This window comes from Artemia sp. Qi Xiang Cuo, chromosome 5, assembly GCF_049724085.1.
Source record: "Artemia sp. Qi Xiang Cuo chromosome 5, ASM4972408v1, whole genome shotgun sequence".
In the NCBI taxonomy this organism is placed as follows: Eukaryota; Metazoa; Arthropoda; class Branchiopoda; order Anostraca; family Artemiidae; genus Artemia; species Artemia sp. Qi Xiang Cuo.
This window is the reverse complement of record NC_142798.1, coordinates 84,067,805-84,084,324: the sequence shown is the minus strand read 5'-3', so window position 1 is coordinate 84,084,324 and position 16,520 is coordinate 84,067,805. Positions and strand designations below refer to the sequence as shown.

The following is a 16,520-nucleotide window of genomic DNA, read 5'->3' as shown; positions in this document are numbered from 1 at the left end:
TGATACCAATAGATGTATCAAAAGAATCGGATTTTTATGTTGATTTCAAATATATAAGTTTCATTAACTTTAGTCTTACCCATCAAAGGTTACAAATCTGAGAAAATGTGCCTTATTTTCGAAAAAAGGGGGAAATACCCCTTGAAAGTCAAAGAATCTTAATGAAAACCACGCCGCCGGATTCAGTGTATCATAGAATCCTACTTTAGAGGTTTCAAGCTCCTATCTGCAAAAATGTGGAATATTGTATTTTTTGCCACAAAAAAGATTTCGGATGCATGTATATTTATTTTTTTTTTTTTTTTTTCCAGGGGTGATCCTAATGACCCAGTCCTCCTAGAATATCGGGAGAGGGCTCATTTGAACGGAAAGTAAAAGTTCTAGTGCCCTTTTAAGTGACCAAAAAGATTGGAGGGCAACTGGGCCCCCTCCCACGCCCATTTTTTCCCAACATTATCTGATCAGTATTTTGAGATAGCCATTTTGTTCAGTATAGTTGAAAGATCAAAAAATTATGTCTTTAGGTGTAAAATGACCTCCCACAGTCTATGGGGAGAGGCATTTAAGTTCTGAAATTTGCCCATTGTTTACGTATAGTATTTGTTATTGGGAAGTACAGAAGTTTGTTTTCTTTGTTGCGGGGATGGTGGTGCTTGGGGTGGATATCTTTGGGGAGAATTTTCCTTGGGGAGGTAAATTTCTGGGAGGTAAATATTCCAGGGGATATGTTGCACCAGGGGATTTGACAGAATTACTATACGAAATTCTTTTTAATTGTCTTACATTTTCTACCAAATTTTTCATGTGGAGATGTTCTGGGGAAATTATCCAGGGGCTTTTTTTCACGTTTTTCTTTATAGGGAAATAATTTCCACAGGAGGAGACATTTCTGGAGTGTCGGAGATACGAATTAGAGGTTAAAGTATGGTAAAGAGAATTTTTCGGGCTGAATCGTACGCAAGCACTTTTACAGGGAGGGGGATTTTCAGTGAGGACGAAACTTTCTGGAGGGAATTTGACAGGGGGGGGGGTGCACTTTACATTGGATGAAATTTCCACGGAAAAGTTCTCCGTGAAGGTGAGGGGTATATGTCATAGAGGGTGAGTCAGATTTACCAGCATTATTTGAAAAAACGAACAGAAATTATTCCATATTTGAAGGGTTTCCACCTCATCAATATCTTACTCTTCACTCTAAAGTTTGAATGTTTACTAAAACTGAAACACGGGGGCCGTTTAATTAGAATGGGAAGCGTTTTTAAAAGTGTTAACAGCTTTAGCCCAAAAAGCAAGGTCTTGAGGAGGGGGCAACCATTCAAATACGGAATAAATCTGCCAAAATTATTATGCAATTTTTTTTCGTGTACAGTGAGCCAAATTTGAACCTGCATTAGTTGAAAAACGTTCAGAAATTAAATAAAAAAATCAAGTTTTTTTTAACTGAAAGTAAGGAGTGACATCAAAACTTAAAACGAACAGAAATTTTTCCGCATATGAAAGGGGCTGTCCCCTCCTCAATGCCTCTCTCTTTACGCTAAAATTTTCTATTGTTTTCACAATCAGTCAGACTTTACCGTTTGAAACTTTGGCATGGGAGGAACTACATCTAAGTAAGTAAGTAATAAGTCTATAAAACAAACTAAGTTCAACACCAAATACTTTCCAAAGCGTTTTCATTAAAATATTGAGTGAAATGTGAGAAAAACGACTTACGATAAATCTTAGTGCTAAAAACTGAGTAAATCATGCAAACAGTACCGGACAATTAATTTTCATTTGTTGGAGTATAGAGCTAGGCGTATCAGGTGGGAGGTAGGGTCACTTAAAAGTAATAGCTAACAGTGAATTGATGAGTTCAATTTTTGTTTTATATAGATGCGTCAAACCTTGTCTCTGATTGTCAAGGGATTTCAAATTGAAATGTTTCAGTTGAATCTTCCATCATGTGTTGAAACACTTACAGTTAATTTTAGTGGATTTAATCTCTGTTTTATATAATTTTCCTTTATAGGAATATTTACAAAAACTTGGGTCTGATAAAAGCTGTGAAGTTCCAACAGAAGAAATGTTTCGGCGTTTTGAAGACTGGTTCAGAAATCAAAACAACAACTCACAGCCTGCAAGTATAAGAGTTCCTGAACTTGAAAGAACTAGTATTTCTAGTCTCACCAATCCACTTCTTAGTTCAGATACATCGCAGGTAAGGTTAATGTCTTAACAGATACAGGGATGGATACTGAAATTATGTATTGGGGGCGTCTAACAAAACTGGGACTCATTGGTATTTTCTCCCCTTCCCTGTTGTTATTGCAACTTTCGACCTTATGGGAGAGGCATTTGCCCCTTTTCCCAGCCTCCAGATCCCAGACGAATGTACTACTCAATCTAAACAAGTCCTGTGGCCAAATCGGCTAGACATAGGGGAGAAAACGCATTAACAGTGAAAAGTGAAGAGCTGTCCCCTCCTCAACGCCTTGCTCTTTACGCTAAAGTTTTTTATTGTTTTAAAATATAAAATTGTGAGACAGAGTAAAATTTTAGCGTAAAGAGCGAGGCGTTGAGGAGGGGACAGCTTCTTTCATATACGGAATAATTTCTGTTCGCTTTAAGTTTTAATGTTGCTCCTTACTTTCAGTTCAAAAAAATTATTTTTTTATTTAATACTCATAGGAAGCCAGTTTTTGCCAATTTTAAGTTTGAGGCGAAAATGAAGCATAAAAGACAAAATAATCACAGAAAGACGACTAGAGTATGACCAAAGCCAACTTCTTACGCCTTCCTTGGTGTGTAACAATCTTTGCATGAATGATCTGATTTTTTTTTGATTTTTTTTTTATGCTAATTTCAGCAACAATACGTTGATGCAAAACTTGGAAAACTGTGAGTATAAGAGACCCAGATCTACCGGATACAATTCAAAAGACAAAGGTTGAAATTATTACAATGAAGGGGAGTAATTGTAGTACAATTATGGGGGGAATTATTTATTAGCCAATTTTAAAGTCAGACGTCTATGTAAAATGAACCAATATACTAAAGCGTACAAAGTAGAACAGTAACTTTAAGCTTCACAGTACAACAAATAACTCTGTATACCTTACTTGAACACCTCCCCCAATGCAATAAACTACGTAAAAATACCAAATTTTTCACTTATTTTATGGTTCATTTTAGTTTCGTTGCTGCTGGAATTAATGTGAGTAAAAAAAAGTTAAGTAGGCAAGATTTTGATTAATTACTTGGATCCTCAAAAGAACTAATTATTATTATGGATATAAAAAAGGTTATGAATTTCATAAAATAATTCAAACCTTGGTTTCTGAAGATTCAGCACCTTTATTGTAGTTTTGAAGAATGAATTAATATTGAAACCAAGAACCGTCTAGGGAACTATTGAATATAACTTTAATCATTGTAAAAGGAAAAAAATCGTCTACTGCTGTTTTTACGAAAGTTTTTACAACGGGGGTATACGTATCACTAGAAGAATAGAAAATAATGCCCTAATAAAATACTTTGAGAACCCCTCCCAGCCTTGAAGAAGTGAAAAAGTGGTCTGAGTTTTGTAGGAGGCACGAGTCTTGCTGAAGTATAGTTCTAAGTAAAGTGACGATCTTCTTGTAACTTAGGGCTACAGCCAGACCTCCTCTTTCTAATCCTAGGGTCCAACTTACGTTTGTCCCTCTGTCTTTATTATTATACAAATTTCTTAAGGAATGGAGGAGTAGGAATGTACTGCGAATGGGTATTTAACGATTTTTTTATTTATATTTGTATTTTGAAGCAGTTTTTGTTTTCAGAACAAATCTAATTTTTCGCGGGATTTTGTAATAAGTGTTTTATTTCAAGATTATATTTCTGAATTGTAAAAATTGTATTTCTATTATTTTTTTTTATATTTCTAGATTATGTCGTCAAGTTTCGGAACAGGGCGAACAAGGGTTAGAACAACCTTTGATCCTGATTTTGAACTTCCCCGACTCCAAAAATGGTTTCTGGAAAATCCTCATCCTACCCGGTCTCAGGTGAGCTTACATGTTCAATCTTTTTATTTGCTCATATTAGCTCTTTTTATCTCTATACAATGACGGTTGTTCCATTCAATAATAATAACACGTAAGAATTAGTTTTAATGTGTCTTTTTCTTATAAAATAATTTTTACAAGATGAAACTTTTTCTACAATGATTATAAAAATTATTTTCTTAAAAGGAAGTGAAGAACATACAACTTAATAACTTATTGAAGTTATTCAATAGAAAAATCTCATACACTACTCCTGTTTTCAAAACTGGGCTGCGAATAGTTTCCAAGTAGTACTTTATGATAGACCCTTTTGCTGTGTCCAGTAGCTACCATCAACATTAATAAAGACAAAAGGAAATTACGTTTTGGAAGAACCTTTTTTTAGCTTCCAGCAGAAGCTTTTATACTACAAAGAAAAGAGGAAAATGCATATGTATATAAAATAAATCATCACTTCCACACGAGTCCCTATGGTTAGACGAAGGATGTCTATTCAGTATTCAGTTTCCACCCAAGACTGTGACGTGTTGTAGTGGTGTATACTCTGCCCTTGGCGTAGCCCCAACCCTAAAGATGAATTCTGAGTACTTTTTTTTAGTCAGTCTGTTCATTAATGAATAAAACAAAAAAATTTCTGCTCACTTCTAAACAGAAAGTACTTGAGCAAAAAAGAACCGGTAATCTTAAAAACTGTTATACATTCAATTGAATTATTTAATAAACGTCCTTTATTCGGAGTTTCATTATTTCTTTATGCCTCTTTTCTTAAGATTAATATCCAGTAAAACACTCTTGAAATAATCAGTCAAGGGAAAATTTCTGTGAGAATCGAGAAACTATAATAATCGCTTTCCTTCTTAGTATTTAATCCTACATCTGCAAGAATTAAGGATTTTATTCCCAACTAGAAAGAAGAAAATTCTTATGTAAATACAAAAGGGAAGAAAAAGCTTTAATCTCTACTGCTAGAGTTGGGTGAATTAGCACGAATGTAATCAGCAAAGAGAGGAACAGTCCTTTTCTCTACTTATACGAATTCTAAATCCAGCTTAAAATTAGCAACAAAAGACAAGGGATTTCCATTTTTAAGTAGGAGTCGAAAAGGTGGATTAGCTTTTGAGGAAATTAATACTGGGAAAATGAAGGTCCCTTATTCTTTATGTACGAATAGAAACAAATATTTATGATATATGTTTTATCTTTATTCAGAGCTCTAAAACCTTTTTGTCAATAAAACAGAAAAAAAAAGAAATTGGACAGATATTCAAAGATCTTTCAATAAATTAAAAAAGGGTTCAATTGCAACTCAGTCCCATGCAGCTCAACTCCTTCTGACTTAACCCATTTCACCCCATATATATCTCAAGCTTCATTAAACCCAATTCTCATTTAATTCAACTCCGTTTAATTCAACTCCATTCAGCCCCACCCCATTTAACTCAACCCAACTCAACTTAATCCCCCTTAAAATCAACGCCATTTGACTCAACTCTGATACAATTCAACCTCTTATTCAAATCCATCCCACCCCCTCCTGTAATTTACCCCACCCCCTCCTCTTTCTCAGCCAACACATTGTAAGTCAACCCTTTCTGGTGCAATTCAACTCCAATTCAAGTAAATTGATTTTTTTTTTATTGTATTTAGTCCCTTGCAGGCTGTAGTTTCTGTACATTGTTATTTATATATGTATATTTTTTTTTTATAAATAAACCCTATCATTATTTAAAAAATTGAACCCTAAATAAGTCAACCATATAACTGAATAATATACGTATCTTTTGTCACAAGTGATAAAAGTACAACTGAATCCGACGAAACTGTCTTGATTCATTAGTTATTGGGCTAGGTAAATTTGATAAGGGTTGGCGTGTATTAATGCCTCCTGACCAGGGTCTTGAGGATGTAAGTTTTAAGCCGTTCGGAGGCACCTAAAATTGTTCTGCACACTTTCAGGCCCTTAACAAAATCCGCCCACTGACAACAATTTAGTTTTACATGAATATTTTATTATCAAATCGGCATTAACTAAATAAGGAAATATACTGGTAAGTGGCTCTGAGTCAAATTGATTGGAGTTTGGCTGTATGGGATTGAGTTGGATGAGTGTTAAGGTGCACGGTATTGAACTGAATTGGAGTTGAGTTATATGATTGTTGAGTAAAACATAGACTGAAATTTGCAGACGACTTGCCACTATCCACCTTTCAATTGGTCTCTTCCAAATCACAAGCACTCAAGCACACCCTTGAGGAGCTGCGGCATCAAGCAAGCGAGGCCAAACTTCAAATCAACACTGAAAAAAGTGTGGTCCTCCGAGTGAACTTTACAAAGCATATTCCGGAACAAATTGAATCTGAAGTTGATCTTAAAGCAGTGGAGTCAGCGAAAATTCTTGGGATCATAATCGACAATAACCTTGGCTGGAAATCCCAAACCTCCATATTGGTTCAAAGAGGCACCAGTCTTCTCAGAAAATTTGCCCGGCTACGAAGATTTGGACTATCCCCCCAAAACTTGACCAACCTCTATAAAACCTACGTTCGTCCTGCCCTGCAATATGGATGCCAGGTTTGGCACCCCGGACTCACCAAAGCTCAGGATCTTAAAATCGAGCGAATTCAAAAACGCTCATGCCGAATCATCCTTGGGCACGAATATAGATCATATGAGGAGAGTTCATATAACTCAACTCCAATTCAGTTCAATACCGTGCACCTTAACACTCATCCAACTCAATCCCATACAGCCAAACTCCAATCAATTTGACTCAGAGCCACTTACCAGTATATTTCCTTATTTAGTTAATGCCGATTTGATAATAAAATATTCATGTAAGTAAGTAAGCCTAAATACACTATCTGCCAGGCGACACGAGTTGTTCATGACCTTTGGAAGGTCCTGCCTGTCGTTGGATCTTTTTCGTAGTATCCTGCCAGAGTTTCAGGCAGTTCCTGAGAATCCACACCCCACCCGGGGGTCAAACTGGAGAAAAGAAAACTTTAAGCCACCTCCGGCTAATTGTAGTGTGCGATATGATCGTTCCTTTGTGCCATAATTTTTTAAACATTATAATAACATGTCACAGTAAGATCTTTTTTTTCTTTTTTTTTGAAATGCCAGTGCTATTCTTTTGGGTATTTTGGCGTAATAATAAACTTGATTGATTGATTGATTGAGTTGAAACTGGTGTTGAGTTGTAAGTTGGTTAAGTTGAACGGGTTAAGTTTAATGGGGATGAATTGAATTCCGATTAGTTAAATGCGATTGAGTTGAATAGGGATTGTGTTGAATATTTTGAATTCAACGGGGGTGATTTCAATGTGATCGAGTTAAAATGGTTGAATTGAATGAGGTTGAATTACGTGATTATCTGGAAAGAGTAAGAACTAAAAACGGAAAGATTCAGCTATTAAAAAAAAGAATAATTGCACAGCGTACCCCTCCCTCCTTAAAATATGTACAAACCCTTTACTTACATGAGATTGAAGCCTCTTAAAATAAGTTTTGATTTTAATACGTCATAGAATCCATATATATTATCTAATTTTTCTGTGACCGCATCATGTCACTGCTGGTACAGCCACAATAACATGTGCTACCCCATTGAGATTTTGTGAAATAAAAGTATTTTTAGGATATCTGGTGCCTTCGCAAGAGTGGTGCCTTCACAAGTGGTGCCTCAACACTTTATTTATATATGGGTGTACCTCATTGAGAGCAGTTATTGAATATGAATTCTCACGAACACGACAAGGACACTGTATAGGGTAGATAATTGCTTCACGGACAAACTTTCATTAATATTTTAAAGAAAGTTAAAGAGCATTCAGAGATCAACAAAAACGTCTCAGAAAATTACTGGAAGTTTCCGTTCACCTTCCTCAACTACTCATCTTTACATTTTGAAAGAGTGATTGTCCGGAAAGTTATCGTTTGCCCTATTATTACTACTGCTCCTACTAGGACCAATAACTCGCTGCAGCACTAAGCCAGGCGAGGCAAACACAGCTGCTTACGCTCCTCTTCCTCCCAATCTATTCAAAGCTTCACTCTTTCCCCTCCCAGGAAGTTCTAATTTCTTTTAAATCATTTCTTATGACCTCTTTCCCCCGAGTTCAGGGATTACGTGCTCTTTGTATGGTCCCAGAAGGAGGGTCAAAAATTACAATCTTTGGCAATCAGGATCAGCTACTCCAAATCTCTGAACTATCCTAAACATTTCGTGACCATGGAGGAAATTGAAGCAGGTATTTAACGAACTTGGACGAACTTTTTTTATTATCTGACCTGGTCTCCCAAAATTGGACAACATACAGAACGTGAGGAAGGTCAAATTGATTAAAAAGAAATGCAAGAATGCGTCGGTTGAAGTTCAAGTTCGTAGTATATTTGGATGTGTATGCAGCGACAATTCTGTGAGAACTGTGGTTTATCTGAAGTTGTCGAGTTTGAGAGAGAGAGTTGAACCCACTGAGAGGCCAATACATGTGATACTTTCAACTGGCTGAACCATAGAGAAACTAATCACAGATGGGACGGGGCTGCTTTTACGCCTGTTGAAAACGAGTACTTTACACCTCCCAGCGTTAAATTCAAGACCAAGGTTTGGGTATTCATCTTGCAGATCTTTGAAATACCAAAAAGTCGTTCAGTACTTTGGCTGTTACTAAGGATATCATCGTCATGTGACACAAGAGAAGCATTGACACCGCTGGAAATGCAGGAAAATGGACATTTTTTCGAGGGTTGCAATATACTATGCCGAAAACAGGCAAAACTATAAAGAAACCCTTCACTTGGATTTTGTGATGCAATGTATTGTCCTCTTTGGGGACGCTGCAGCACTTCAGGGGTCGTTATTGCTGTCATTGCAAATTGTGCTTTACAGAAGTATTAAAATTAGTGAATTGTGGGAATTTAAGATTACTTCTGACAAAAATTGAGCCGAGGGCTACTAAAAGTTTTGCAGAACACCAAGTTTATCCTTCCCAATAAGAGGATTTTGAGATTTTGAACTTGTTTGTATTACCTTGTATTTTGTATTATACTTGTTTTTATTTTGACTTTAGTAAGTAGTTTCATAATTTTAAACACCAATATTTCTAATTTGGATCTTTCTTTTCGTGTTTTATGAAAAAGTAGAAACATTGACACATATATATCTCCGTTTACTTGCCATTCAAGTTTAAAAATAATTAACTTCAGGGGGGGGGGGCGGGGTCTAGTAGTGTTGTTTCTTGAAAAGGGGTAGTAGACCAAATACGTTTAGGAGCCACTATTCTATAGGGATAATTTAACCCCTAATCCTTTTAATTTGGAGGAGTATATTTGCGCTGCATGTGCAAGATGAGTGCCGAGGGGATGATAACTCCCCTTTATCCTGCAGAAATGATAGTTTCTAAGGGAACCCTATAGCTTCTGAATATGATTGTAATCCTAAAGAAGTGAGGTTCGAGGGAGCGCCAGCCTCGCTAAAAAATCTACTCAGATACACTGAAAGCCATGTTGTTTGTCATCGATCACTATTTTTCCTAGTTTTATACCTTCCTCCATCTAGGGCAAGATGTCTCCCCAACCCGGAGATTGGCTCAAGGTCGACCATAGAAATATTGAAATAACAGTTGCCTTAAAAAGTATTATTTTTATTACTTTTTTTTACCAATCGTTATAAGACATTTGTTTTAAAGGACATGAAATCCAACCACCTGAGAAGTCAAAATATAACGATGATTTTTTTTTTTAATCCAAAATTTGTGCCAAGTCCAGCTCGTGAATTTAATCAGAACCTATTTTATTTCAGATTTTGGACTATGTTCAAGAGCTCAACTCCCTTGAGTCTCGACGCGGACGAAAACCATTGGACATGCCAAACATAGTTTATTGGTTTAAAAATGCTCGTGCCGCTCAAAAACGGAGTGAATCACGTGAAAATGAAGAATCGAAAAGCCTCAACGACCTAACTGACAACGACGAGGAGGAGCCTTTGAATGATTCAACCACAGATGACGACCTTCGAAAGGAAATAGTTGTTACTATAAAAGATGAATGTGATGAAAATGATAGAGTTTCTAGGGCTAGTAATGAATCAGAAATAGAAAGTGAATATGATGATTTTGATAATCATAATGAGAAAAAGACTACTGCAGCTACCGACGAAAGTCCCGAGAACTTGTCGTGTAAGGAAGAAAGAAGCTATCAATCAGAGTCAGGTTCCAGTTGGAGCCCACAAAAATATTCACAGGATCAACATAGTCAAATTATTGAACGATATTCAAATTTTCAAGTGCCTATCGGCCCACCTCCTTTAATAAGTACAGGAGGTCTGATGTATATGCCTCCGTACATTAATAGTTTTTCTCAAATGGGTCAAAATGCTTCTGGACTGTCTTGTTTATCAGAAGAAAGAAGGAAGCGTAACAGGACTTTTATTGACCCTGTTTCCGAGGTTCCATTGCTAGAACACTGGTTTTCAATTAACACCCATCCTGCTCATTCCATGGTTGTTCGGTTCACTGATGAGTTAAATAGGCAGCAATATAGACAAAAATTTCCAAAATTGGAGCCGAAAAATGTGCAATTTTGGTTCAAAAATAGAAGAGCTAAGTGTAAAAGATTGAAAACAGTTACAGAAATGGAATTTTAATTTATTATAGCACTGTATGGGCAGGCGCATATATTTCAATTAATTAGGGGGGTGGGGTAAAGCCAAAGAGCCTTAAAAACAGGCAAGTAATAATAGAACTATTCGGAGAATCGTAAAACTCTTTTTGTTTTGTAAGCAGCAGACATATCCCCCTCCACTCCCCCCATCAGTTGCGTGTGTTCCTATATGCGGATTATAAATCCTGTATGATAAACTGTAAGTTGAGCTGATTTCCTTCTCAATTAGTTTTTGATGTTATCATTTTAACCATTTTGTTGTAAAACTACTGCTGTGTGTTTGGCTTCTATTTTTGTTGCGTTAGACGTAACCTGGACTGATCTGTGGTAGAGAGGGTCTTATCATTGGTTAAATTATTTTAAATATGGTAAGGAAAGGGGTGTAAAGGGAAATGTTCAATTTTGAGGAATTAAATGATAGTTATGTCTATATAAGTGTCTTAGTACGCAAGATAGTAACAAAGGATAGGACAAGATAGGACAAAAATATTGATTAAAAATCGTTCATGAAGCTACGGGGGTGGGGCTTGTTATGCCAGAAAAAAAATGAAGCTTAATTTTTAGTATTAAAAGCTGACTTAAGTTTTATATGTGCAAAAAAATAATAATTTGCATTTTTTTGTGATGGATTTTGAATAAGCTGTGTCCCAGTATACTAGGATCACCGGTTTAATACTATGACCCCTGGGGAAAAAACAACAAATAAACACATATGCGTGACTCTCCTTTTGAGTTTTGAACCTCTGCAACTATGTTCTAAGATATATGTTGAAAAACTGAATTTCATTGTGTAATCTCTGCCAAAACGAAAATTTGCTTAGTGTAATAAATTTTGCAAGCAATTTTAAAATTTGTGAAATTTGCAATTTTGGAATCAGGCATAAAAATTGGATTCTTTTTTCGAAATCCTGTATTTTGGATATCCGGCTTGTATTTACAAGCAGTCAGTAGGAGCCGGAAGCATACATTACTTTGAAATTTTGAAATTCTTACCTTTTTTCTTAGTAAGATCTTACAAATTTTAAATCTACAAGTGAAAAACGAAAATGTATGTTTGGAAAAGGTTACCCAGACCAGAATATCGAGATACTTTTAGAACCTAGACAATACAACAACTAGTTGTTGTTTTTTCTCTCTCTCTTTGAAACCAGTAATAGTTTTGCAACTATTAAAGAAGAATGAAGACAAATAGGGGTGATGGGAGTTAACCTCAAGGCCCAACATGCTTGTTTGTCTGCGCTTCAGGTTGAGTACTTAATTTTATGAACGATTTATGTAGAGGTAGCACTGGGACCTGCCTGATCTACCTGAAATATCAGGAATTTTCAGGTATTTTTTTCGTAGTTTCCGTGTAGTTTGCCTATTTTATCGCTTCCAAAAGAACTTTGCGAATTCACTTGTTTGTTGATGGTATATATTCGTGATATAAAGTTTAATATCGAAGGTATATGGAACCTAAGATTTATTATCTTATTTTTTTTTAGTGTTATTTATTTTTTTGTATTTATGGTTTATGTGTTCAATGTTCATTTTATAGAGTTATATTCTCGAAAAGAACCGAATTTTAATTGTTGTTTCAAAAATAAACATGATTGTCTTTTCTGCACTTTTTAGTTCTTTTTTTTTTTTACAGTCTAAAAATCAAATAACTTCAAATAAATTGATGGTCTAGGGTCCCGCTACAGCAAAACAAAATACGGTAGTAAAAGTTGAAGCCCAGTTCAAAGAGCAAGGGTAACTCACATAAGTGGTAATTTATATAAGTTACTCATACTTTTTGGCCTAGTTAGACATAATAGTTACTCATAGTACCGTTAACCAGTGGCACGGTTTGGGGGGCAAGGTTGCAGCTGCCCCCTAATAATTTGGTGAAAAAATATTATATAGCCTATACCCCTTAACGCATTTGATGTGGACTCCTCTTTCCCGCCTCCCCCAATAAAAATGCCGGAGCACGCCCCTGCTGTTAACCACTGTATTCCAGCCAGACTTCCAAGCACAGTTTATAGAATTAGCAGTATGATCATACCCTATCTCACCCATTATAAAAACCCGGACCAAGGTGCGAGTGCTCCAGAGAACGCTTTTGCAGATATAAACATAAGCGGCATTAGATCTTTTCACGGGTAGACAAGTCAGGTTTCTCTTGGACACGAAACAAGTGGAAACCCGCTATTACGAATAATGCACTTTGTAACCATTTCTCATTGATTGACGGAAACAGACTAACCCGCTAATGTAGAAATAAGTGGGAGGAGCTTTTTGTTCGTACCGAGAATGAAGACCAGAAATGATCTGCGATAAACTTACTGGATAATTCTATAAACTGTGCTTCCAAGTCACCATGGCTCTTATATTTTTCGTTTGATGCTCATTGCCCTCTGGTACTATAAGCTGAATATATTCAGTATTATGCAATTAAATAACAAAATGTTAGAACTTACAGGTCATCCGAGATGACTCTAAAACCTAAAAGTGTTGGGAAAAAAACAATTTCTCAACCCAGTTGACTACCACTAATCCACTAAAAAATGATTTGATAGAAGAATTTGAAGGGTTATTTGCAGCTAGTATAGTAAACGTGCAACAGAAGTTACATTGTTCTTTTGAGTGTAGGCAACCAGTTTCATGATGAAAATTTTTATTTCTGAAGAATTTGGCTTTGTAAAAAGTTATAGGCTAATTTTTTCAGTACCACCACGGCACTGTCAATTGAGCTTTGAAAGAAAAACTTGTCTTCGCCCTCTTGTGATATTAAATTAAAAAACAAGTTTTTTCGACTGAAAGTCAGGAGCTACATTAAAACTTAAAGCAAACATAAATTATTCTGTATATGAGGGGAGCTGCCCCCTCCTCAATACCTTGCTCTTCACATCATTGTTTCTAGTACTTTAAAAACGATTCTTATTCTAATTGAATGGCCCTTGTGTTTCAGGAGTCGTTTATTTCTGAAATACTTAGCTATATAAACAGTTATAATTTTCTCAGTATTACCACGGTACTGTCAATCAAGCTCTGGATTTAAATTCCTTCTTCGCCCTCTGTTACTATTAAATAAAAAAACAAGTTTTTTAAACTGAAAGTAAGGAGCGACATTAAAACTTAAAACGAACAGAAATTATTCCCTATATGAAAGGGGCTTTTCCGTCCTCAACGCCGCACTCTTTACACTAAAGTTTTTTTTTGTTTAAAAAAATAAATTTGTAAGAAAGAGTCTAACTTTAGCGTAAAGCGCGAGGCGTTGAGGAGGCGACAGTCCCTTTCATAAACAGAATAATTTCTGTTTGTTTTGAGTTTTAATGTCGCCCCTTACTTTCAGTTTAAAAAACTTGTTTTTTTTATTTAATTTCTTATCGTTTTTTAGTTAATGCAGCTTTTATTTTGGCTCGCCGTCATTGAATAAGTAAACAAAATTTGCATAAAAATTTTACTTTTCTTTTGCTAAATGGCTGTCTCTAAATTTGGTTCTGACGTAATTTACAAATTAACTTACGTAACGAACTTCTATATTCGTATATTTTTCTTCTGGAAAAAAATACAAAGTTGCAGATTTTTGCAGATATGAGCTTGAAACCTATGTTATAGAGTTTTCTGATACGCTGAATCTGACAGTGATTTTCATTAAATTTTTTTCACTTTTAGGGGATGTTTCCCCCTCTTTAAAAAATCAGGTAAGTTTTCTCAGGCTCGTAGCCTTTGATGAGTAATACTAAACTTAACAAAATTTATATATTTAGAATCAGCATTATAAGCCCATTCTTTTGATACATTTATTGACATGAAAGTTCCGTTTTTAAAAGTTTCACTTACTATTGAGCCGTATCGCTTGTTTTTTTTTTATTGTTTTTTTTTATTACGTATATGTTATTACGTATATGATGGGGTTCTCCCTTAGTCAATACCACGCTCTTTACGTTAAAAGTTAAAAAAATTTTAATTCACACACCCCTGAATCACAAAGGCCGTTTAATTATAATAGATAGCTCTTTTGAAAGCACTAGAAAAAACTGTAGCGTAAAGAGCGAGGTAATGACTTGGGGGAGACCACCCTCATATACGTAATTATTTCTGTTCATTTTAAGTTCTAATGTTGCTTCTTACTTTCAGTTGAAAAAACTTGTTTTTTTAAATTTAATTTCTGATCGTTTTTTAAATAATGCTTGGAAATCCGGCGCCCCCTTCATAGAAATGTCCCTTACCCCAAAGAAACATCCTCCACGGAAAGATTCTCCTGAGTAACCCCTTCTTCCAGCCCCCCAACCCCCCCCCACCAAAAAAAAATTCTTCCTGAAAATGTCTGTATACTTCCCAATAACCAATACAATATGCAAGCAATGGACAAAGTTCACAACTTGCAGCCCTTCCCCTGGGAACTTTGGGGGATTAAGTCATCGTAAAAGACATATTTATTAGATTTTCGACTATGCTAAACACAATGGCTATCTCAAAATTTTAATTGAGTGACTTTGAGAAAAAATGAGCGTGGGAGGGGGCCTAGTTGCCCTCCATTTTTTTTTGTCACTTAAAAAGGGCACTAGAACTTTTAATTTCCGTTCCAATGAGCCCTCTTACGATATTATACCACCACTGGGTCAATACGATTACCCCTGGAAAAAAAAAAAAAAAAAAAAAAAACAAATAAACACGCACCCGTGATCTTTCTTCTGGCAAAAAATGCAAAAATCCACATTTTTGTAGATAGGAGCTTGAAACCTCTACAGTGGGGTTCTCTGATATGCTGAATATGATGGTGTGAATTTCATTAAGGTTCTATAACTTTTAGGGGATCTTTCCCCCTTTTTTCGAAAATCAGCCAAATTTTCTCAGGCGCGTAACTTTTGATGGGTATAATTAAACTTGATGAAACTTATATATTTGAAATCAAAATTAAAGTCTGATTCCTTTGATGTATCTATTGGTACCAAAATTCCGGTTTTTAGAGTTTTGGTTACCATTGAGCCGGGTCGCTCCTTACTTACAGTTCGTTACCACGAACTGTTTGATAAACTAAATAATTAGTCATTCTCCAGCTGTACAATAGTTCTAAGAATATTTAAAAAAAGACAAAAAATTAGGACAGTCTTGCAGCTCTAAAAATTAAAACAGAGGCTGTTAAGTGATCTGAAGTTGTTCGATGATAATAATTGCTTTATCAGAAAGTCATAGAACAATATGAAAAAATAATCTTCAAGCATACAACTCGGGATACTTGTGATGCTCTCGGATAATGATTGTAATGGTCTTGGATAAATATAATTTGTACCTTCTTTGAGAAGAATCTAAACGTAAAAATTATAGTGAGAATAAAATAATGTTTGTTTAATGACAAACATTTGCCCTAATGTATGTAGGAGAACCACCTCCAAAAGGGGGAACATGCCCAAAAAGGCAAGTAATCTTAATGAAGTTGAAACTATTAGAATCGGCTTAGTATAGATCTTTACCGTAGTGGTTTCAAGCTCCTATCTCCAAAACTGTGAAATTTTTCATTTTCTTCTGAGAAGAAAGATTACAGATACATGTTTATGTGTCTATTGTTCGTTTTTTTCCTTGGGTCGATTGTATCGAATCAATGGCCCTAGATAATCCACTTGAGGAGTGGCGCCCCTTGAGGAAATTATAGCCTAGTAAACGACACAGCATTCGCACGGGATTCTGACTAATGGACAATTCTTCTGGGCTTGGTATGTTTTGATGGGCGTCTTTGGGTTGAAAAACCGCTTCCTAGCTAATTTATCTATTATGGGTTGCCTCCGCGTAGTAGCATAATATTTGTAGGCATGAATATATAATGAGTCGGAGGTAATAGGCTTGAGACTGTCTGTGCAGGAT

The 16,520-nt window shown here is 35.7% G+C and overlaps 1 protein-coding gene across 4 annotated transcripts in view; it reads left to right on the top strand.

Annotated features, from left to right (window-relative positions):
- The window catches only part of dve (SATB1_N and homeodomain domain-containing protein dve), a 172,454-nt gene extending 160,174 nt beyond the window's left edge, over positions 1-12,280 (top strand). For all 4 annotated transcript variants that reach the window (XM_089089048.1, XM_089089047.1, XM_089089049.1 and 1 more), the window contains 3 exons: positions 2,012-2,200; positions 3,906-4,025; positions 9,829-12,280. In XM_089089048.1, coding sequence (XP_088945174.1) covers positions 2,012-2,200; positions 3,906-4,025; positions 9,829-10,671 — 1,152 coding nt within the window. In that variant the 3' untranslated portion in view covers positions 10,672-12,280. The remainder of the gene's footprint in view (positions 1-2,011; positions 2,201-3,905; positions 4,026-9,828) is intronic.
- Positions 12,281-16,520: the final 4,240 nt, after the last annotated feature.